General features: G+C 30.6%; 2 protein-coding genes, 2 long non-coding RNA genes and 1 pseudogene across 18 annotated transcripts in view; 3 read left to right on the top strand and 2 right to left on the bottom strand.

Annotated features, from left to right (window-relative positions):
- The window catches only part of LOC149883443 (uncharacterized), a 17269-nt gene extending 14920 nt beyond the window's left edge, over nucleotides 1-2349 (bottom strand). For 2 of the 4 annotated variants that reach the window (XM_090100102.1, XM_090100110.1), the window contains exons 1-2: nucleotides 2033-2349; nucleotides 1142-1283 (exon numbers count right to left, since the gene is read on the bottom strand). In XM_090100102.1, coding sequence (XP_089956228.1) covers nucleotides 1142-1188 — 47 coding nt within the window. In that variant the 5' untranslated portion in view covers nucleotides 1189-1283; nucleotides 2033-2349. Of the gene's footprint in view, nucleotides 1-1141; nucleotides 1284-1372; nucleotides 1588-2032 lie in introns of those variants that run through there. The other 2 variants (XM_090100103.1, XM_090100106.1) reach the window with 2 other exon arrangements.
- LOC149883442 (uncharacterized) overlaps nucleotides 1-4565 on the top strand; it is a 21173-nt pseudogene extending 16608 nt beyond the window's left edge.
- Nucleotides 1-17701, top strand: part of LOC149883444 (uncharacterized) — an 18226-nt gene extending 525 nt beyond the window's left edge. The window contains exons 1-4 of one of the 2 annotated variants that reach the window (XM_090100111.1): nucleotides 447-536; nucleotides 857-972; nucleotides 15368-16705; nucleotides 16795-17701. In XM_090100111.1, coding sequence (XP_089956237.1) covers nucleotides 15380-16705; nucleotides 16795-16824 — 1356 coding nt within the window. In that variant the 5' untranslated portion in view covers nucleotides 447-536; nucleotides 857-972; nucleotides 15368-15379 and the 3' untranslated portion in view covers nucleotides 16825-17701. Of the gene's footprint in view, nucleotides 1-446; nucleotides 537-856; nucleotides 973-15367; nucleotides 16706-16794 lie in introns of those variants that run through there. The other variant, XM_090100112.1, reaches the window with a different exon arrangement.
- Nucleotides 5609-9110, bottom strand: LOC149883445 (uncharacterized). 6 transcript variants are annotated; one of them, XR_016456332.1, is made up of 4 exons: nucleotides 8521-9109; nucleotides 6209-6296; nucleotides 6029-6088; nucleotides 5609-5933 (listed from the first exon to the last, which is right to left on the bottom strand). It is a non-coding gene; the product is annotated as an uncharacterized LOC149883445 (long non-coding RNA). The 6 variants fall into 6 exon arrangements; XR_016456331.1 differs by having other exon boundaries at nucleotides 5609-5944; XR_016456330.1 differs by lacking the exon at nucleotides 8521-9109 and adding an exon at nucleotides 6498-7841 and having other exon boundaries at nucleotides 5611-5944; nucleotides 6029-6130.
- LOC149883446 (uncharacterized) lies at nucleotides 9631-12990 on the top strand. 6 transcript variants are annotated; one of them, XR_016456496.1, is made up of 4 exons: nucleotides 9631-10251; nucleotides 12427-12514; nucleotides 12593-12694; nucleotides 12779-12990. It is a non-coding gene; the product is annotated as an uncharacterized LOC149883446 (long non-coding RNA). The 6 variants fall into 6 exon arrangements; XR_016456498.1 differs by having other exon boundaries at nucleotides 9631-10220; nucleotides 12635-12694; XR_016456499.1 differs by having other exon boundaries at nucleotides 9632-10220; nucleotides 12635-12694; nucleotides 12790-12990.
- Nucleotides 17702-24545: the final 6844 nt, after the last annotated feature.

Consider the following 24545-nt stretch of genomic DNA (forward strand, 5'->3'; position numbering starts at 1 on the left):
TTAAATGCTCGGAAATATATATGCTGTTTAAGGCAACACTCTATTAAGTATTAATAGTTCCTTGTATCCCTAATCTCCAATTTTAAATATATATGCAGTTTAAAGCGACACGCTGTAAAATGTTATGAGCTCCGTGTCGACCTAAAATCCAACTTTAAATATTTCTTAGATTTTGTTATTATTCATTGTTTTACATTTATATCAAACACTTTTATTTTTTTAATAGTTATAATGTATAATATATTATAAATTTATATTTATTTATGTTTTATATAACATACAATATATTTATTTATATACGGTATATTTATTATTTTTATTCGACATTAAATATTTTATTTATTATTTATTATATCTTTTTATCATATCTTTTAATATATTTTGTTTGTTACTTATATTTTATTTACATATCATTTCTTTATTATTATTTTTGAATATTTATTCGAAAGTAAATTAGTATTTAAACTGATTTGGTGAACACCTTATCTCCAATATTAAATGCTCGAAAAGTTATAAACAGTTTAAGACGACACGCTGTAAGTTAGGGTTTATTTGTTTGTGTTTTCAATCTTATATTACATATTTTGTTTATTTAGTATATATAATATGAAACGTATTATATATTTATATTTATTTACGTTTTAATATAAACTACATATTCATTTACATAGGGTATATTTGTTATACTTGTTCTATAATTAACATTTTATTCAACTTTTTTATTTAATATTCTATTCATCATTTGTTATGTTAATTTTATCATTCATTATATTTTATTTATTTCTGTAAATTTATTTATTATTACTGTCGGGTATTTGCTCGAAAGTATATTTGTAGTCTTATTGGGTTCGTTTAGGCCTAATCTGCAATTTGAAGTATTCAAAAATATATGCAGTTCAAGGCAACATCATCGTAAAATATTATCGGTATCACAGCATTGAAATATGAGAGAACAAATATGTAGTACAACAAGTAATATATATTTCCTAATCTAACTCTAGTCCTAATATAGAAAGCTACCGTTAACCATTTATTTATATTGTTGGAAATATTTTTCTTCTTTGAGGCAGCTTTGAAAAAAAAGTTATCAAAAGTAATAATCAGGAAAATTCTTTAGTTTGTGTATCAATCCTAACCCTACCTTGTATTTATGCGAAAAAACGCTTTTATAAGATGAATGTCTTTCATTGACGGTTTAATTTCTTTTCTTTCCAATTTCGACGTTTAATTTCTTTAAGGAAATCTCGTTTGATTCAGAACTACCAGCTACAACTATCGCGCACCTATTTAAAAAATGAATTACCTAAAAATCATCTCATATACTTAGCATTCAGAAATAACATCATGAAAATAATTGAAAATAATATCAGACCTTTTAACTACAAGTTTAACTGAAGTTTTCTTCACAACAATTTAAATTAGGAATAAGTTTCAATTAAGTCCAGCATATTATTTATATGTACTATTGTGCAGATAAAAGTAGCTATATAATTTTAGTCGACAGAAGGCTGTAAAATCGATTAAAATAATTTAAAGATATTCAAGATCACTTTTGCACATTAAATCATCCATTTTTTTTCAAAATGCAAAAAGGATATAGTATGTCTCCAAAAAGAATGCTTAAACTTTTAAATTTATTAGTTTTAAAGCTTTTAGTTATTAATCTTTCACAAAGCAAAATTATGAAAAGTCATGAAATTAAAACAATATCCAGGCTTTTGAGAAATTATGTGCGGAAAATGTTTAATCAAAAAAGTTTGAAATAAAATGCCGATGCTCAGCACTTTAAATATCAATTATTAAGTGAGATGAGTGTATAAGCAAAAAAGAATAATCTTCTTGATAATATAGAAGTTTTCTATCATACTTATATTATGTATCGCTGCTTAGAAAATTATTCTTAAAAATATTTTTATTGGATAGCCGAGACCATCTTTTTCTGACGTCGAAAAAAATAAAAATACTCCCCGGTTTCGCAAATATCACCTATTATTTTGTTATTTTTATCTAAACAATACCGTAATACGCTAACCTTTTTTATGAAACAATGCGTTAAAACTCCATCTATAAAAACGTCCTTGGTATGATTAACGCTTGACATATATTGAAAAAGCATGACTTCTTAAGATTAACGCTTGACGTATATTGAAAAAGCAAACAATTACACAACGTCGACGTATTTCGCTTTTATTAAGCAGTTAAAAAAATATTTCGATTTTCTTGTTAAATATTAAAAAAGATCAAAGAGGAATTTCAAAAAAAATTCAACTAACAAATCTTTTGTTCAATAGAAACTAAGAGAATTTTAAACGAAGGTAGTTTAAAAACACAAAGATATTGTATTGGTTGTTATAAAAACCATATCATTGGTTGAGTTTACATAAAAGAACTGAACTTCTATAATGTATGGCTGTGAAAGTTTATTATTGTTTTTACAGAAACATTTTTTAAAGGATTAGCAATTTCAAATATCAACTTTAAGAAAGCATTTGCTTTGTAATTAAAAAAAGATTACGACAACTGGCAAAACAACTCTAGTATAAAATAACATGTTTTCGAATGTATGTTCTGGATTTAGCCAATCAGAGTTTGACAACACTCAACTATCTCATAGCACCATTGTTCCTGATTCATTGCATACAGGATGGTACTTCTTTGAGCTAGAATCGTTTGAAGTTGAAGAAGATTCTGATTTGGAGTTCGAGTTCTGCGATATTGAAAATCCATATTGGAAAAGTAACATCAAGTTTAACTCGGTTGAGCTCACGAAACAGCAAGTTGACAAAGTAGAAACTGAGGAAACCTCTGTCACTGGAGAGACAATCAAGTATCCTGTTGCTGAGGCGGAAGACTTTGGGCATCTTGGTAATCCAGATTATGTTGTTACAGAATGGAACGAGTCTTTTCAGCAGAACATTGTTGTCGTCAGAAATGTTTGCTGGCTACGCTTCATCAAAAGATTTCCGTTATGCTCGAAAGGACGTTACCGCGTTAGACTTCACATGTATCTTGGAGCTGATTCAAACTGGCCTCAAACTTCCGATGACCACAGGACATATGTAAGAATTAAAAAGGTCGTGGAAGCTGGCGCAACAACTCTGGCCGAAGAGAACATGTCTTCGAACATATGGAATGCAGTTATCCGATCCTATTTTGACAATAGTCAATTAGCTCATAGCACCATTGTTCCTGATTCTTTGCATACAGATGGGTACGTCTTTGAGCGAGAATCGCATAAAGTTGAAAAAGATTCTGATTTGAAATTCGAGTTCTGCGATATTGAAAATCCATATTGGAAAAGTAACATCAAGTTTAACTCGGTTGAGCTCAAGAAACAACAAGTTGACAAAGTGGAAACTGAGGAAACCTCTGTCACTGGAGAGACAATCAAGTATCCTGTTGCTGAGGCGGAAGACTTTGGGCATCTTGGTAATCCAAATTATGTTGTAACAGAATGGAACGAATCTTTTCAGCAGAACATTGTTGTCGTCAGAAATGTTTGCTGGCTACGCTTCGTCAAAAGATTTTCTTTATGCTCGAAAGGACGTTACTGCGTTAGACTTCACATGTATCTTGGAGCTGATTCAAACTGGCCTCAAACTTCCGATGACCACAGGACATATGTAAGAATTAAAAAGGTCGTGGAAGCTGGCGCAACAACTCTGGCCGAAGAGAACATGTCTTCGAACATATGGGATGCAGTTATCCGATCCTATTTTGACAATAGTCAACTAGCTCATAGCACCATTGTTCCTGATTCTTTGCATACAGGATGGTACTTCTTTGAGCTAGAATCGTTTGAAGTTGAAGAAGATTCTGATTTGGAGTTCGAGTTCTGCGATATTGAAAATCCATATTGGAAAAGTAACATCAAGTTTAACTCGGTTGAGCTCAAGAAACAACAAGTTGACAAAGTGGAAACTGAGGAAACCTCTGTCACTGGAGAGACAATCAAGTATCCTGTTGCTGAGGCGGAAGACTTTGGGCATTTTGGTAATCCAAATTATGTTGTAACAGAATGGAACGAATCTTTTCAGCAGAACATTGTTGTCGTCAGAAATGTTTGCTGGCTACGCTTCGTCAAAAGATTTCCGTTATGCTCGAAAGGACGTTACTGCGTTAGACTTCACATGTATCTTGGAGCTGATTCAAACTGGCCTCAAACTTCCGATGACCACAGGACATATGTAAGAATTAAAAAGGTTTTGGAAGCTGGCGCAACAACTCTGACCGAAGAGAACATGTCTTCGAACATATGGGATGCAGTTATCCGATCCTATTTTGACAATAGTCAACTAGCTCATAGCACCATTGTTCCTGATTCTTTGCATACAGGATGGTACTTCTTTGAGCTAGAATCGTTTGAAGTTGAAGAAGATTCTGATTTGGAGTTCGAGTTCTGCGATATTGAAAATCCATATTGGAAAAGTAATATCAAGTTTAACTCGGTTGAGCTCATGAAGTAGCGAATTGAGAAAGTGGATTCTGGCATTACCTCTGTCACTGGGGGTTTGATAATTAAATGCTTTTTTAGAATTGATAAAATAATATTTTTGATTTCTAAATGATTTGGTATTGAATGGCACTTCATTATACTATTTTTTTGTTTACAAACAAAAGCGTAGAAAAGCCAGCTAAATTTTATGTTTAGGATATAAGGATGAAGAAAAAGGTTAAGGTTCGGGCTGAGGTTAGAGCTAGTGTTAGGATTAGGTTAGGGTAAGGTTAGATCGCTTGAAGACCGTTTGCAGCCGTTCTAGCCACTCAAGGTACAAAAGTCCTTTTAACTTTGAATATGATATTAAAAAATTCACAGGTCTTATAGAAAAACCTCAGGTTGGCTAAATACGAGTTTTTCTGTTAAGTCTATATATCTCAACCATTTAAACTTTTTGATTAAGCAAGTTGAATTCAGAGATTTATTGTGAAACTTAATTGAGGGGCTTAAGTTTATGTTGTTCGGGAAAGAAAGCAGTTGGTAAATCACAAAGGTATACAACCTCAAAACAGCATGTATAGCACCATTTTAAGGGATGTATTCAGTTCTTAAAAAGCATTTCTTTAAACTCGGAGCGTGGATTTTTTAACAATAAAAACTTATGGAAAACGTTTCAATAACGATGAAGACCGTGTCGTACATTGATGCAGCTCATTAAAGTAATCTCAAAAAACCCTTCGATGAAAGCTTTAACACTCTATTGATGAAAATTAAAAAGTCGCTTTTAGCCAGCGTTGAAGCTCAGTTCAACTTTTTGTGATGAAAAAGTTGTGGGTAGCCATCAGTCGTATTTAGCTATTAGTCATATATTGTCATCGAATGCTTTATTTAGGCTGAAAAAAACCCCACCAAATCACCGCATTTTGCTTGCTTGACTAAAAAGTTTTTTTTATTCTTTAGAAAGAATGGGTTACTTCGCAGACAGCCTCCCGTTAGAGGCCCAATCCCAGACAGCCTCCCGTTAGAGGCCCAATACTGGCCCAGTTCCGCTTGCCACAGCGGCGCGATGCCGGCAACTGATCACGGCCCAATGTCAAAACGGCCAATGGCCCAGCATCGCTAGCCAGCACTGGCCCGGGAACATTTTCCAGCATTCGTCCGTGATCTTATGCCAGCACTGACCCGTTACTTTTAACCAATATACATTCACTAACGCAGTATTATTAGCCATTTCTAATGTGATATCGCACAAAAAGCAAATACAAAAGTAAATATTTTTTGATATTTATTCCAGTTCAAATTGACAAAAATATTTTTAAATAGTACAGATATTATTGATAGTTTGAAATAGTGCTATTTATCAAAGGGGTTTTTTCGTTCTTCTCAAGCCTTTCGTCCACCATTTCAATCTCCTGAAAGCTGAAAATACTCTTCAGCCAACGCTCAAACTCTTCGCTTGATACTCCCGAGTTTAAATGATATAGTTTTACAGCACCTAAATACAAACTTTAACTTGACAAAATTATAAATGTAACCATTGAACACATACAAATAAATATATATTAAATAAAAATAAAGATTTCTTCTTACCTAATAAAATCTTTTTCTTCTTCAAGTTTTCCACTGAAATAACCAGCTCTTTTTTAACAGCTGTAAAAATCAGGATCTCTTAGAAAATTCATTCTTAAAATTCTAGTAAAATAAAAATAAACATTTACAAATATTACTTAAATAACTGAAAGTATAAATTCTAAGCATATTACTACTAACCAGTGCAATGAAGTGTTCCTTCACTCACTTTGGCAAGAATCTGTCTAACAGATGAACATCGATTGATTGTCAATGAAGACCCTGAAAACTAAAATTAAGAAGAAAAAATTAATGAAACTGCTTATTTTAACAATAGGTTAATGTGCATTTTATTGCATATACATACATATATATACAGATATAGTTATAGTGCATTTCAAAAATGAGGAGAGTGACCATTGACAAAATAATTTAATGAATATAATACAAGTATCAACAAATTAAAACCTTAAAAGTTATAAATTACAACCTTTAACTTAAATGCATGACTAAAATGTAGTGTACATGTATATACTAAAAATACCAAAAGTATCTCAAAAATCTAATGCAAATAAAATATGAAATCAAAAACAATTCATTAAACATTTATGGGAATCATTTCTATGCCAATTACATTTACCAAATGTAATTTCTCCATTCAGCAGCTATTGAATGCATAAATATAGACAATGTTGTTATAAAACTGTTATAATAAGAAAGAAAATTACTTAAGACACAAGTAAAATTAACCTAAATAAGTTAAATATTTCAATTACTACCTCATATAAAACTATGTATGAAATAAGCATATTGATTTTGTCAGTAATAATGTAAGAAAATAGACTTAGTACAGATTTCAACAAATTAAATTATAACAAGTGAATTAAGGGTGAAACAACAAAACTATCATCAACTTGTTGAATACACACTTGAGAATTCTGTCATCTAAAATTGCAATGTGTTTAACTTTATCTAAGTGTGATACTAAATGTGATTCTTAACAGACTTGAATCATACAGGTTTTTTAAAATTAAAACCTTTCAAAAGAAACAAAACTGGCCAAAATGATATTTTGCTACTTTTAAACACCACCACCAAAAATAATCACCACCTGCTTGATATGCAACTATAAAATTGTGTTGAGTTTTTTAAATAGGCAAATCAGGATGAAACAGACAGAGAATACACCTTAAAGATGACAAAGCAGTCAGATTAACACTAAACTGAACAGCCCAATCAGTTAATAGGGTAGTCAAATCTGAAGAGAATATTTCATCATCATTATTATAACTAAAATTTAAATATGACCCAGTTCAATTTCAACATTAACATTGTTATCTGAAAATATATTAACAACAGTTCCAAAAACTGAATCATTATTATCTACAACTTTTTCACTTATAGCAGGAAAATTGTCTTTTCTAGATATGTATGAGGGGGTAACAGTTATCTCACCAAATGAGTTTTGTAGATTAAATATTTCACAATATCTTCATTAAATATTTGTTTCAAGCTTTTTAAAATACTCTAACTATATATGTAACAGAACAATACATTATCCTGAAGTTAAGATGGAAAAATATATAAAGATTTAATTTGGATGGTTCACTCTTATATTGAATTGCTAAAATGAGAAAAGTAACAATTGACAAAGTCCTTTCATGATTATAATGTAAATGACAATAGATTACAACCAAGGTCACTTAAAATGAGTTTAAAACTAACTTAAATTAAATAAGATTATTTTAATGACAAGTAATAATAAAGGAGCATATAATAATAAAAACAAAGATAAATTAATAACAGCAAAAACAACAACAAAAATAAACATAATAACAATATATATATATTGTTATTATCTTTTCTTTGTTGTTGTAATGCCATTATTTTGTTATCATCTTTATATATATATACATATATATATATATGTATATATATATATATATATATATATATATATATATATATATATATATATATATATATATATATATATATATATATTATCTAAGAAATATATATATATATTTTATTTTATCTAAGAAATTTTCGCTAGATTATTGATACTAGCATCTTCAGCTTTAATTACAAATTATTTATTAAATTAAATTACAAACAAACATTGATGTCACAAAGTGACATTACTATTAATATCTAGTATAATTTTTTATTTTATCTAATAAATTTTCGCTAGTATCAATAATCTAGCGAAAATTTATTAGATAAAATAAAAAATTAGTATTGAGAGAATTCATATTTATTGAAGTTCATATATTAAATTTATTCAACACTCATACAAGATGTCGTCATTTAATATATATATATATATATATATATATATATATATATATATATATATATATATATATATATATATATATATATATATATATATATATATATATACATATATATTCACACACACAAACATATATATAAATAATATAAAAAAGGTGTTAATTAAAAAACTTCATTATCTTACAGTTATTGTGATTAAAACTTTATCTTCTAACCTTTAAATAGCCTTTTCTTTAACCATTTCTGTTTTATTGTTAAATCAATATCTTGCATGAATATTATTCAAACTGTTTAATATAAAAACATAGCTAACCTTTATACAAAATAACTGTAATGATGTGTGCTAACATAAGTGAAATTTACATTATTTACATCATACGACATCTAAACTTTTTACAGTAGTATTTACTACTGCAAGAGTTAGGATGTAGCAATTGCAATTCTAATTACAACATAATTATACGTTTTAAAAAAAAAGCAACATTTTTTTTAATAGCAAACGTACATTTGCTATTATTATTACAATACGTTTTGTAATAATAACATAATAAAAAAACAACAGCAAAAGCAAGAAATTTGCGAAATATATCTTGTAAGCATTTGTCTTCGCGTCTAAAAAATCATAATGGATGACGCAGAAAATATTCAAAATAATGGCGGTTATGGCAAAACGACATTCGGCCAAAACTCTGTAGCCGCCACAATCGGGCCATTGTTGGCCCAATATCAAATGCCATCGCAATGGCGTACGACTACTGGCCAGAAGCATGCCAGACTCGGGCCAGTACTGGCCCGTTACTAATCTTGTCGTCACGGCGTGCGATGATTCGCCGGAATTCTGGCCCAGTGTCGTAGGCTGTCTGGGTACATTCGGCCAAAACTCTGTACCCGCCACAATCGGGCCACTGTTGGCCCAATAACAAATGCCATCGCAATGGCGTACGACTACTCGCCAGAAGCAGCCAGACTCGGGCCAGTACTGGCCCGTTGTTGCGTTAAAAAAGTTAGTCGTTAAAAAAGTTTATTAAATGTGAAATCTGCGCATGCGCAAAATCATTTAAACTTTTTTAACGCCTTACGGCCACTGATCTCAAAATATAACTGGATAGCGTATTCAATTGCCTTTTTCAAAAAAAACTGAAGCCGAAATTGGCCTCCCAAGATGGCGGCGATCGGAGTTCCTAGCGATGATCGATGTACATTTTATGGCTTTTTACAGAAATATTAAAGAAAATAAATAAAGTTTTGAAAGAGAAACTAGACTACCCAGACAGCCTACGACACTGGGCCAGAATTCCGGCGAATCATCGCACGCCGTGACGACAAGATTAGTAACGGGCCAGTACTGGCCCGAGTCTGGCATGCTTCTGGCCAGTAGTCGTACGCCATTGCGATGGCATTTGATATTGGGCCAACAATGGCCCGATTGTGGCGGCTACAGAGTTTTGGCCGAATGTCGTTTTGCCATAACCGCCATTATTTTGAATATTTTCTGCGTCATCCATTATGATTTTTTAGACGCGAAGACAAATGCTTACAAGATATATTTCGCAAATTTCTTGCTTTTGCTGTTGTTTTTTTATTATGTTATTATTACAAAACGTATTGTAATAATAATAGCAAATGTACGTTTGCTATTAAAAAAAATGTTGCTTTTTTTTTAAAACGTATAATTATGTTGTAATTAGAATTGCAATTGCTACATCCTAACTCTTGCAGTAGTAAATACTACTGTAAAAAGTTTAGATGTCGTATGATGTAAATAATGTAAATTTCACTTATGTTAGCACACATCATTACAGTTATTTTGTATAAAGGTTAGCTATGTTTTTATATTAAACAGTTTGAATAATATTCATGCAAGATATTGATTTAACAATAAAACAGAAATGGTTAAAGAAAAGGCTATTTAAAGGTTAGAAGATAAAGTTTTAATCACAATAACTGTAAGATAATGAAGTTTTTTAATTAACACCTTTTTTATATTATTTATATATATGTTTGTGTGTGTGAATATATATGTATATATATATATATATATATATATATATATATATATATATATATATATATATATATATATATATATATATATATATTAAATGACGACATCTTGTATGAGTGTTGAATAAATTTAATATATGAACTTCAATAAATATGAATTCTCTCAATACTAATTTTTTATTTTATCTAATAAATTTTCGCTAGATTATTGATACTAGCGAAAATTTATTAGATAAAATAAAAAATTATACTAGATATTAATAGTAATGTCACTTTGTGACATCAATGTTTGTTTGTAATTTAATTTAATAAATAATTTGTAATTAAAGCTGAAGATGCTAGTATCAATAATCTAGCGAAAATTTCTTAGATAAAATAAAATATATATATATATTTCTTAGATAATATATATATATATATATATATATATATATATATATATATATATATATATATATATATATATATATATATATACATATATATATATATGTATATATATATAAAGATGATAACAAAATAATGGCATTACAACAACAAAGAAAAGATAATAACAATATATATATATTGTTATTATGTTTATTTTTGTTGTTGTTTTTGCTGTTATTAATTTATCTTTGTTTTTATTATTATATGCTCCTTTATTATTACTTGTCATTAAAATAATCTTATTTAATTTAAGTTAGTTTTAAACTCATTTTAAGTGACCTTGGTTGTAATCTATTGTCATTTACATTATAATCATGAAAGGACTTTGTCAATTGTTACTTTTCTCATTTTAGCAATTCAATATAAGAGTGAACCATCCAAATTAAATCTTTATATATTTTTCCATCTTAACTTCAGGATAATGTATTGTTCTGTTACATATATAGTTAGAGTATTTTAAAAAGCTTGAAACAAATATTTAATGAAGATATTGTGAAATATTTAATCTACAAAACTCATTTGGTGAGATAACTGTTACCCCCTCATACATATCTAGAAAAGACAATTTTCCTGCTATAAGTGAAAAAGTTGTAGATAATAATGATTCAGTTTTTGGAACTGTTGTTAATATATTTTCAGATAACAATGTTAATGTTGAAATTGAACTGGGTCATATTTAAATTTTAGTTATAATAATGATGATGAAATATTCTCTTCAGATTTGACTACCCTATTAACTGATTGGGCTGTTCAGTTTAGTGTTAATCTGACTGCTTTGTCATCTTTAAGGTGTATTCTCTGTCTGTTTCATCCTGATTTGCCTATTTAAAAAACTCAACACAATTTTATAGTTGCATATCAAGCAGGTGGTGATTATTTTTGGTGGTGGTGTTTAAAAGTAGCAAAATATCATTTTGGCCAGTTTTGTTTCTTTTGAAAGGTTTTAATTTTAAAAAACCTGTATGATTCAAGTCTGTTAAGAATCACATTTAGTATCACACTTAGATAAAGTTAAACACATTGCAATTTTAGATGACAGAATTCTCAAGTGTGTATTCAACAAGTTGATGATAGTTTTGTTGTTTCACCCTTAATTCACTTGTTATAATTTAATTTGTTGAAATCTGTACTAAGTCTATTTTCTTACATTATTACTGACAAAATCAATATGCTTATTTCATACATAGTTTTATATGAGGTAGTAATTGAAATATTTAACTTATTTAGGTTAATTTTACTTGTGTCTTAAGTAATTTTCTTTCTTATTATAACAGTTTTATAACAACATTGTCTATATTTATGCATTCAATAGCTGCTGAATGGAGAAATTACATTTGGTAAATGTAATTGGCATAGAAATGATTCCCATAAATGTTTAATGAATTGTTTTTGATTTCATATTTTATTTGCATTAGATTTTTGAGATACTTTTGGTATTTTTAGTATATACATGTACACTACATTTTAGTCATGCATTTAAGTTAAAGGTTGTAATTTATAACTTTTAAGGTTTTAATTTGTTGATACTTGTATTATATTCATTAAATTATTTTGTCAATGGTCACTCTCCTCATTTTTGAAATGCACTATAACTATATCTGTATATATATGTATGTATATGCAATAAAATGCACATTAACCTATTGTTAAAATAAGCAGTTTCATTAATTTTTTCTTCTTAATTTTAGTTTTCAGGGTCTTCATTGACAATCAATCGATGTTCATCTGTTAGACAGATTCTTGCCAAAGTGAGTGAAGGAACACTTCATTGCACTGGTTAGTAGTAATATGCTTAGAATTTATACTTTCAGTTATTTAAGTAATATTTGTAAATGTTTATTTTTATTTTACTAGAATTTTAAGAATGAATTTTCTAAGAGATCCTGATTTTTACAGCTGTTAAAAAAGAGCTGGTTATTTCAGTGGAAAACTTGAAGAAGAAAAAGATTTTATTAGGTAAGAAGAAATCTTTATTTTTATTTAATATATATTTATTTGTATGTGTTCAATGGTTACATTTATAATTTTGTCAAGTTAAAGTTTGTATTTAGGTGCTGTAAAACTATATCATTTAAACTCGGGAGTATCAAGCGAAGAGTTTGAGCGTTGGCTGAAGAGTATTTTCAGCTTTCAGGAGATTGAAATGGTGGACGAAAGGCTTGAGAAGAACGAAAAAACCCCTTTGATAAATAGCACTATTTCAAACTATCAATAATATCTGTACTATTTAAAAATATTTTTGTCAATTTGAACTGGAATAAATATCAAAAAATATTTACTTTTGTATTTGCTTTTTGTGCGATATCACATTAGAAATGGCTAATAATACTGCGTTAGTGAATGTATATTGGTTAAAAGTAACGGGTCAGTGCTGGCATAAGATCACGGACGAATGCTGGAAAATGTTCCCGGGCCAGTGCTGGCTAGCGATGCTGGGCCATTGGCCGTTTTGACATTGGGCCGTGATCAGTTGCCGGCATCGCGCCGCTGTGGCAAGCGGAACTGGGCCAGTATTGGGCCTCTAACGGGAGGCTGTCTGGGTATGAAACAAAGTTTTAATGACTTTAAAGAAATGAAATGATTTCTAAAAAAATCAGACAATTAAAGTAATTATTTTGATACTAAGGTACAAAATATTCAATACTTTCGATTAAATATTTACTTTAAGATTAAATAATATTTATGCATAATCTATGTACCTTTTAGTTCTTAGTTACCCAATGCAGTGTGCAAGAAGGTTGATAACATGACTGTATGGTAAGCGGCAGTGGTGTCTATTTACAATTTTGACAAATTTTATATTTTCAATTTTTGTAGCAAGATACCAGATATGTACATGCTGCATGAACTATTAGCTGAGGCTGTGAGTACACACAACTCAGGGGTTCCTTCTAGGATTATTTAATAAATATATGTAATTAATGGATATAGTATTTAATAAAAATATTAAGTACAAAATGTTATTTTTTAATATATATTATTTTACTAATATATTATTCTTTGTAACATTTCAGCTCTCAATAATTGAGTCAATTGTTTTTAACTTATTATTCAAAACAAATCATTAAGGGAATTTTTTGATAACATATGTTTTGTATGTTATCAAACATTATCCACATTATGTATATTATCAAAAAACTTATGCTATGTAAATTTACAATAAACCATCTGCATTAAATGTTGGAATGCATTAGTACTTTCTTATCATTTCGAACAAACCAGTTTTTTAAAATTCAAAGACAGAGGAGGTTTAATTAAACCAACCAAAAGTGTTGCTATCATATGCGAAGAAACTGAAAGATGTTTCCATAGGTTGCTTGCCTCAATAAATGGAAACCTTCCAAATGAAATAAGAATTAAAAATGCCATTTCTAGTGCTGTTTTGAGATCAGTTGATTACTCAAAACTATTTAATGAACAAACTTCTCATATGTTTGACTCAGCTATAACTGATAACCATTTATTTGCACTGATTAAACATATTTCAGAAAACTATGCAAAAATATATCTTTATCACCTGGGTAAAAAACAAACTGCCAAAATAACTGGAAAAAAGCTTAGGAAGAAATTAACAAAACTTATCCTATTCAAAAACCAATCAAAAATATTTTTATGATATGATATGATATATATATATATATATATATATATATATATATATATATATATATATATATATATATATATATATATATATATTAGGGCGGGCCAAAATTTTTTTCGATTAGAGCCGCCCCCTAGGATGATTCTACGGACAATTCTAAGCAACTTTGGTGAAGGAACCATAGGTCTATCTCGATTTTCGATTCTCCCACTTTTCAAAAAATGATTTTTTCCCATAACATCGTTTTCATTCAAAATTCGATTTTTTATTCATTGTTATATTATCTTTTTTATGTGTATATAGGGGGTTTTTGGGGGAAGAAAAATTCATTTCTGATCTTGATTATTACCTATGACCACCGCCAGAGGGCGTTTCATGCATATTTTAACTATTTTTAGTCTGTTTTCCGAGAAAAATTACAAGTTTTTTGTTAAAATTGATCTTTATTTTATTTTTTTCAACAGGGACTCAACTTAAAAAATAAGAACATGTGTAAAAAATAAAAAAAAAAAAGAATTTAGTAAGAAAAAAAGCGACAAACTGTTGTTGCTTTCAAGTCAACAACGTATTTATTAAAAAAAAAAAATTGGTAAAACATCATTACCGACATATTTGGCCGAAAACCAAACTGGTCCTTAGGGGCGAAATGTCATTTGACATTTCCCCATCAACTATATACTGTTTCCGTTGCTCATTCATTCTAGAAAAATCTGCGAATGTTAACACATGAATTTTCAGTTTTGTAAAAGAGAATAAAATTAATCTTAAAAAATAATAATCATCGTGCGTATTTACTACAACATTTTATATGAGAGTATTTTTTTGTTTATGTTTTGTAAACAAAGCGTCTTCGAGTCATTTATTTAGCTTCGTTTTTCGTTTCAAATAAAAATTTGATATTTGAATATAAATAAAATTGTCACCATTTTTACTATTGTGTATTTACCAATTTGTAGGTGGAAAAAATATATTCAAACCAAATGCTTTAAAATATACTAATTTCAGTTACTTTTTAATTCTTTTAGTAAAAGTATACAATGGATCCAAATGCATTGCCGTCTACATCGCAAACCGCAACAGCATCAACAAGGACCGAAAGTCATTTGAAGCATTTGCCTTCGCACGATGTTGCTGTTTTTGGTGCATCTTGTGATTTTAGTGGACTAAATCTGCCAACGAAACAAGATATTTTAAAATGTTTTTTTTTCTTGACCGAACGTGCTAAACTGCAAAACAAAATGTTTTCGTATAAAACATTCGTACCGCACGTAACAGACAAATTGATTGAAATTTGGAGTCAACTTAATGTTGGAATTCTAACAAAAAAAAGTGTTGTTAGAAAATTGGGTACATTGATTGAGAAGTATCAAATCGAAACGAAACATCCAAAAATCGCCACATTCAGAACGTTCGTGCAATCTACAAAAGAATTATTTTACATCGGCAAATGTCAATGTGACTTGAAGACAGCATTATGCTCGTGTGGATTGATTCCAGATCGTTTGAAAGAGTTCATGCAAGATCAGTCTACTGTCAGAATATTGACGAAACCGGAATTCGAAGAGCCAGCACCAACGTCAACAATGGTATCAACAAGTGTTGAAGAGAGCCAATTAGCATATGAACCAAGTACTGATAGAGATGAGCCAAGTACAAATCCACAAGATGTTCCGCCAGTGATACGAGGACCGTATACTCCCAGATACGATGCTTTGAACTTCGCTGCGATGTGTGATCGATTTGGTGTGTCTGATAGAATAGCAGCAGCACTCTCAACATCTCTTATGCAAGACATTTACGTAAAAGATGAACATGGCAATCCTATCATCATGGATAAAAATAAAGTGCGTCAAGAAAAAGCCAAATGCAGACAAGAATTGCTTCTTAAGCAGTATGATGCATCCAATTTGATAGCATTTTCATTCGACGGCCGAAAAAATGATGCTTTAACAATGGAAAAAATCGATGAGAAGTTCCATGCAAGGATCGTGAAAGAACCACATCTAGTTGTTTTGAAGGAACCAAATTCTCAATTGATAGGCTACACAAAAGTCAAAAATGAAGATGTTGAACACAAATTGATGACATTGAATGCATTTTTCGTCGAAAAAGAAATTGCTCTCGATGCATTAATTGGCATATGCTGTGTTGGTGAGCCAGCAAATACTGGCGGAAGAAATGGGATTTTGCGTCGATTTGAATTGCATTTGAATAGACCGCTGCATTGGTTTGTGTGCCTTCTGCACTTCAACGAGCTGCCATTTCGTCATTTGTTTGACACTTTGGAAAGATCATCGACCACTGGACCACGAACAACAACCGGAACGTTGGGCAAACAAATTGAAACGTGTGAAAATCTTCCGGTATGTATCATTTGTCATTTTTCTCATCATTTTTTTCTATTATTAAATGGTAAAATTGCATTTAGTTCATCTAATTTCTTTTATTTCAGCTTGTACATGAATTTGAGATATCGTGCTAGAAAACATGCCACCTGATTTAGATCCATTTGAATTATCCACCGATTCAAAGTACTTATACAAAATGGCCAATGCAATTTCAAATGGTGTTATTCCTGCGGATTTGTCTCACATTAAACCAGGACCAATAGCACATTCACGTTGGCTCACCAAGGCGAATAGATTGTTGCGGTTGTATGTGTCAACTGAAAATCCATCAAGGAATTTGAAAATTCTGGCAACATACATAATGAAAGTTTATGTGCCGATGCACTTCAACATCAAGTACTATAATTCGGTGGTCTTCGGTAGTGTATTATTTTACAAATTCATTCGTTGGACACAATATTTGGATACAAATCTACGCGGAGTTGTGAATAATGTCATTAAAGACAACTCATATTACGCACATTCCGAAAATATTTTGTTAGCTATGTTATTTGATGAATAAAGAGACACGAAACATCGCAATCAAGAAAATTTTACAATACCGAAGAAATCTGTACGACCCGGGACATCTTAGAGTTTATCAAAAACCTTTGATAAACTTCAATTGTACAGATTATACGAATATGATTGATTTAAATAAAGATGATGTCTTATTCGAACCACCGTTTACGCATAGCATTACGTATGATCATTTGGAACAATATTTAGAATACGATCATCCACCATTGCCTGATCCAAGAATTCCGCTACACATACAGGCAACGGAAAGACATATTCAATTGCTGGCTAGCGTTTCTAAACGTGTTTTAGAAAAAAGTCGACACAGTGTTATGGCAGTTTCATCGGAAAGCCGTGCAAAATACCCCAGACTTGAAAGCAAGAAAGACTTTCAAAAATAACTTATTTCGCTTTTCTTCCACTAAATTCACTTTTTTTTATTTTTTACACATGTTCTTATTTTTTAGGTTGAATTTCTGTTGAAAAAAATAAAGATCAATTTTACCAAAAAACTTGTAATTTTTCTCGGAAAATAGACGAAAAATAGTTAAAATATGCATGACACGCCCTCTGGCGGTGGTCATAGGTAAAAATCAAGATCAGAAATGAATTTCTCGACCCCAAAAACCCCCCATATGCACATAAAAAAGATAATATAACGATGAATAAAAAATTGAATTTTGAATGAAAACGATGTTATGGGAAAAAATCATGTTTTGAAAAGTGGGAGACTCGAAAATCGAGATAGACCTATGATTCCTTCACCAAAGTTGCTCAGAATTGTCCGTAGAATCATACTAGGGGGCAGCTCTAATCGAATTTTTCGGCTCCATACAAGTTGGCCCGTCCTAATATATATATATCTATGCATTTATACTTATGTATATATCCTAAATTTGTATCAGAATTTAAATAATTACTTTGTTACACTTTTGGAGCAAGAACTACTTTGATCCATTTATAATATAGCCGTATATATAAGCCGTTTTCAGAAAACACGAATTTCAACGTTGTGACGTTGCGTAAAAAGTTTTAAAACGGCATTTCAGGGAATCCCATCCATTGTGCATGCCTAGTTTCAAATATTTGTCATAAATTTTAGAAGTTGCCGTTGCAGTTTTCTTATCGTAAGCTCTCTACTAATCAAGTCGTCACGGCGTGCGATGATTCGCCGGAATTCTGGCCCAGTGTCGTAGGCTGTCTGGGTTGTTTCTGTTACAATTTTCAACGGGCAACAAACGGAAGAGCAACATAAGAAATTTTGTTACAACATAAGAAATTCTGTTACAATTTTCAACGGGCAACAAACGGGCAACAAACGGAAGAGCACCAGCTCCTCGAAGCTAATTAGAACTCTAGCACGCAAAGTCAACCATCACCAGTCATCTTGAACCTCTTAAAAAAAGTGAATCGAGAGGAATCTATCTACTTTCAATAAACAAGTTGTGTTTCATTTGGAGTCGCAGTTTTGTGGTCTGGTTTCTCCCCAGTTTTATGGTCTTTTTTGGACACACTAACTTGAACATGGCAGCATAGAGTCAAAAAGCGTTTAAAGTGTTGATAGCTGAGGTATTCTTTAACTTAGTAAAAAAGGGGAGAAACCAGCCAAGCGCCGTGTTTTTTGCGTTTGCGTAAGACTTTCACATATCTTCTACACACCAATGTAAATATTTTAGAGGCATCAAGGTAATTCTTAATAATCTACGTCTCCATATGGTATTCTTAAAATAATAAGACCAAGTCACATAATGGCTGAACACAACTTTTTGAGGTTCTCATTTTTTAAAATGATATATATAGCCTTGTAGTCACTTTTTTTTTGCCAAATTTTTGCTAAGTTAAAGAATACCTCAGCTATCAACACTTTAAACGCTTTTTGACTCTATGCTGCCATGTTCAAGTTAGTGTGTCCACTTGCTTCACTTTGTAGATCCGGCAACAAACGTGACAACTAATCGAGTTGAAGCAATGTGGTGTCACAGCAAAGCAAAGTTTAAAGATATGTTTGGAACACATAGAGACATGATTCCTGACTATCTCAGCGAATTCATGTGGATGCATGTGTTTAAAGAGCATGCGTTTTTTCACTTTTGGGATCAAATTGCTACTAACTACCCAGTAAATTAGGTGTTCGTAAAACTATTTGATGAACACAACTCTTATTTTTTGGTTTATATTTCTTTATATTATGTAATAAATAAATTAAGTAGCTATTCAGTTTATGTTTTAATTTAAATCTCTTTTTTTGATCTTTGTATTTCTTAATGCTTGTAAAAACCAGGTAAATATTTTCAGCGGTTTGAATAAATGGTTTTAAAACTATTATTAAAAAGTTTCAAAATGGAGTTAAAAGCAGCGTTATTTTTAACGGAAAAATGGAATTCAAACGTGAATTAGAGTACTCAATTCAAACGTGAATTAGAGTACTTTTTCTTTTTCAAAAATAAAAATGAATACCATTTTTTTCCGTTTCAGACAAAGATCTTCCAGAATCTGCCAAAAAAAAAAAAAAAAGGGGGTGGGGGGTGGGGTGTGAAACCAGACAAGCGCCAATATTGGACTCAGCAAATTTTGCGACCACACAATGTGAAATCAATTACAAAATATCCGCATAATGTTTGTATTTGTAGTTTGCATGAAAATTCACAATTTGCCTCAGATGTATTAACAAAATCAATTCAAGCGTCAACAAGTTGGATCTGAAATGATAAATAACTTTGTTTGAGAACAGTACACATAAGATTGCGCCAATGACACATGCTTTTTATGCAAAGGTTTAAAGCAGTTCAATAAACACTTGCAAACTATTAATACATTTGATTTCGAAGTATCCTGGGACGTGTGGAGAAAGCCTGAAACTAAAACATATGTAAACATTGAAAAAATTTCAAAAAAGTCTTCTGTAACAAAACTCATCCAACAAATATGAGTGATACGTGATAAGTTCGTTAAACACGCATTTGTAAAGAAAAACCAATCAACATTTTTTAAGAAACTAAAGGAAGTTTCGATGAGTATTAATTCTGAAATTGCGGTAATCCAAGTTGGCTAGGGTGAAAACTCTAGGTGTTTCTATCAAAATAAACCGCAAGCGGCTCATTTTGATCAAAATCAAGTTTCTATAATGACCCTTAAAGTCTGGAACATTGAGTTAAAAACATTTTCCATAGTTTCTGATTCAACTGATCATACAAAGTGTCCCGTTATACCGTACATCGACAAAATCCTTCACTTTATTCCTGATCAAGTCCAAGAAGTACATATGTACAGCGATAATGGCACCTCTCAGTCCAAAAACAAAAACATTTTGATTGCAATTTTTGGGTTTGAAACGCATTTTCATAAAAAATTCTTCCGGCATTTTTTCGCAGCGATGCACGGGAAAGCTACTGTTAAACGAATTGCAGCCCTAAGAGTTAAATTTATTCAATGCGAGATCAGGTCAGCAGCAGCCTTTGCGTTAGCGTTACAAGATTTGCAAATATCTGTATTTCATGTCAGAAAACGACGCAAAGACAATAATAGAATAAACTTGGATTCAGTTCAATTTTAAGTTATTCAAGAAAAATCAAAGATTTATCAAAATCACATTTTTTTTATGTTCAGAATGATAACGTTGCTCATCTGAGTATAATTAAAATTTATCACAAAATAACAAAACTTTTTAAAATGATTTTAATTTCATCTTTTTGTTTCGTCACTGAATGTTGCGTCACTGAACTGATAGTTTTTTTCTGTAGAATAAAACGATATGAAAACTTTGTTGCTTGTCGCTTTTTTATGACTGCCTCATTATCAAATGAATAAATTACTACAAAAAAAACTAATTAGTCTCGCAAGAATTAAAATTTCAGCGAAAACTCCGTTTGAAAGTATGCTGATAAAAAAATATTTTTTTCCGCGTTGCGTCGCTGAAATCATGTTTTAATTTTTGCTAATTGTCAGTGTTATGTTAATAAATTTACGTTTATTTAAAAAAATGATGCGTCACTGAACTATGGAATAGGCCATATATTGATGTATATTATAAAAATTATTCAGAGATTATTAAAAAATTAATGAAAAACATAACACAAAAAGATATTAATGAAAAAGATAGTACAAATGGTATAAATGGATTAACAAACAAAATCTCATTTGAAATAATGCAAAGCTAGTAAAGGTATTTGTTCTGCTTTATCTTACCTAGTTATCCAAATGCATTACTCAATAGGCTTGAATTATTGGCTTATAAAAAAGCTGTTAACACAGGACTCAGGGATGAAGCTGTTGAATGCGATGGGTTGAAAAGCCAACAAGTCTTTGATACAATATCTTGCGAAAAAAATATGCTGCTGTTAAAAAATATGTTTATTAGCGAAAAACATCGATTTATGAGAGTGTTTGCCAATAAAGATGGTGGATTCTTCAAGAACGTTTCAAGTATTCTCAGTAGGCTGAGATGCTACTAAACCAATGGTTAGACTTTAGAGGCTTGTAAGACTGCTGTAGGTGATGCTAATAAAACTAATAGATTAAGCTGCAAGCATAATACTTACTACAATATTAGTCGGGAAAAACATACTGCAATACCATATAGTGACGTAGTAGAAAAAGTGAATAATATTTTTGAAAAGCATGCTGACTGGTTTAACAGATAGTAATGCATTGATTGATGGAAGTAGCCTGTAGATGGCAATTGGTATCGTAAAGTTAGTATGTAAGTTGAATAAAATAAAAACCATTGGGATCGAGAACAAAATTTACAATTTGAGATCTTTCAAGAATTTTCTTGCGAAAAAAGTACAAAATAGGAAGTAGCTGCAAATGAATATTTCAAATCGCAAGGCTCAACTGAAGTAACTATATTGTATGATGATATGTATGAAAAAACGAAATCAAAAAGATATTCACTTTCATTAAGTTCCTTAGGGCATAAATTAACAAATTAGAAAAATTATTTGCACAGATTTGGGCTTTATAGCTCCAAAGGACCGTGGAGCAAAGACCTAATGCTGAGAGTGTAAATGGCGCAAAGCGCTATAAGAATCTATAAAACAGACAAAAAACATTTATTCCGAGTATCTGGAAAAATATTTTCTATTTCAATTTTTTAGAAAAATGTATAAATGCAAAGGTAAAGCTCATTCTTACACGTACAGTTACTAAAGCTAATATTTTAACAAATTATTATGGAAAAAATTGCTTTTCTTTCTGAAATAAAAAAAAATTTAGCTGGAACTGACTTTGATGATCTAAATATTGCAATGCCTGATCGCATAAAGAAAAAATTTTTTACATTTCAGAAATGTGGTAGAGGATGGTCATTCATTTCATTAGTATCTCCCCAAAATAATACTATTGAATATGAAACATTAAAAGGACCTTCACAAAAGTACAATATTTAATTGTAAAACGATGTTGATATGTGTTTTCTTTGTTCTGTATTGAGGGCAATATATCCTATAGAGTGAAGTTCTGAACGAATTGATAGTGATCAAAGAAGTCATTTTAATGAACTAAATATGAGAGGTATTAATTATTCTGTAGATACTAAACCTATTAAAAAGTTGGAACAACAAAATCCAGAAATAACAATAAATCTATTTATACAAAAATGGTAGAACCTTATAGAGTAAATTAAAATCAAAATGCTAAATTAATTACTAATAAACTTCTTCTCTCAAATGAGAAAAGAAGTCTTTATTGATATTTTAGTACTAAGAGTAGATTGATAACAGCACAAATACCACATTGACATTGTAAAAAATTTTTTTGTCTAAGATTTTAAAACTTGTTTATTTCAGAAGTTTCACTAAATAAACATAAATAGTATTGTGATAAGAACAAGATGCTAGTATTTAAAGAGTAACTCTGCTTACGTTAAAGATGAAAAAAGTTTCTTATTGAACACTGTTCGTGATGAGTTCGAGAAAATGTTTAGTTTAAAAATACTTGGATTATCAGGCACAAACAGCGAATCATTGTTCCATGAAGACTTTAGGGAAAAAATGCATCAAATCGACGAAGGTTAATATGAAACCAGAGTGCCTTGGAAAAAGGATGTTGTTAAACTGCCAAACAGAAATTTGGCTCTTAAAAGATTGGGAAATACAACGAGTTGGTTGAAATAACTGAAAAACTAGAACAGTATAATGATATATTTATTGAACAGATCAGTGAGGGAATATTGAAAATGGCACCAGTAAAACCTAACGCAGAATTTATTGACTACGTTCCTCATCAAGCGGTTATCAAAGAAAATGCCAATTTAACAAAAATGAGAATTGTTTATAATTGTTCAGCTAGGAAAGACGCTCAATCACCTTCATTAAACGATTTTCTAGAACTGGGACTAGCGCTGAAACTCTTAATATTTGACATACTCATACGAAACTAATGAATAAACTCTGTTTTCGCTGACGTAAAGAAGGCGTTTCTACAAATTCGATAACAAACGAAATGGATAGAGATGCACAACGCTTACTTTGGCGTAGGGACTTAAAGAAAATTGAATTAACGGAGTTACGGTTTACAAGGATGATTTTTGGTTCAAGTTCTAGCCCTCACATTCTCGGCACCACCATTAAAAAGCATATATCAAAATAAAAGCGTCTACGTTGCAGTGAGCCATCAATATTAGAAAACAGCCAACCTACTTCTAGCGAAAGCATGGATTGCATCAAAGGATCTTAGACTGATCCAAAACCGAGCTGGTAGCGACGCAATCCTTGAGCAAGCTGATGAATTGTGTTAGGAAGACGTTAAACAACATAATATTATTGAAATATATCATTGGGTTGATAGTACTGCGGTAGTTTACTTTTTAAAAGAAATAAGCAGCTGGTCACAGTTTGTTAGGAATCAAGTTCGACAAATCTTATTGCATGGAGAAGTAAAATGGCTTTATATCACAATAAAAGAAAACCCAAATGATCTAGGAAAAAGAGGAGAGAGTCCAGAGAAACTATCAGGCTTATGGTTCAATGGACCGATATCTTAAAACACAAAGAAAAATAGCCATTCCAACTGGAAATAATTGAAGTGCCATACGCATCAAATGAAAGTATTAGTGTGAAAGAGAACGTCGGTATAGCAACAAAAGAAATTAAGGGACATCATATATTTAAAGAAATGTTGAGTAAACCACAAGTATTAGAAGATTATAAGAATAACATCCTTTATAAAAAGGTTTATTTACAATTGTCGTAATAAAGAAAAAAATAACAGGACCGCTAAAAGCCAAAGAGATGATTTAAGCAGAGTTAATGAATATCAAATTACTACAAAAAGCTGATGTAATAAATTCCAATGTGGA

The sequence above is a fragment of the Hydra viridissima genome, unplaced genomic scaffold (genome assembly GCF_058129835.1).
Source record: "Hydra viridissima isolate aposymbiotic clone 2 unplaced genomic scaffold, HvirCarnegie_v1 scaffold_10, whole genome shotgun sequence".
In the NCBI taxonomy this organism is placed as follows: domain Eukaryota; kingdom Metazoa; phylum Cnidaria; class Hydrozoa; order Anthoathecata; family Hydridae; genus Hydra; species Hydra viridissima.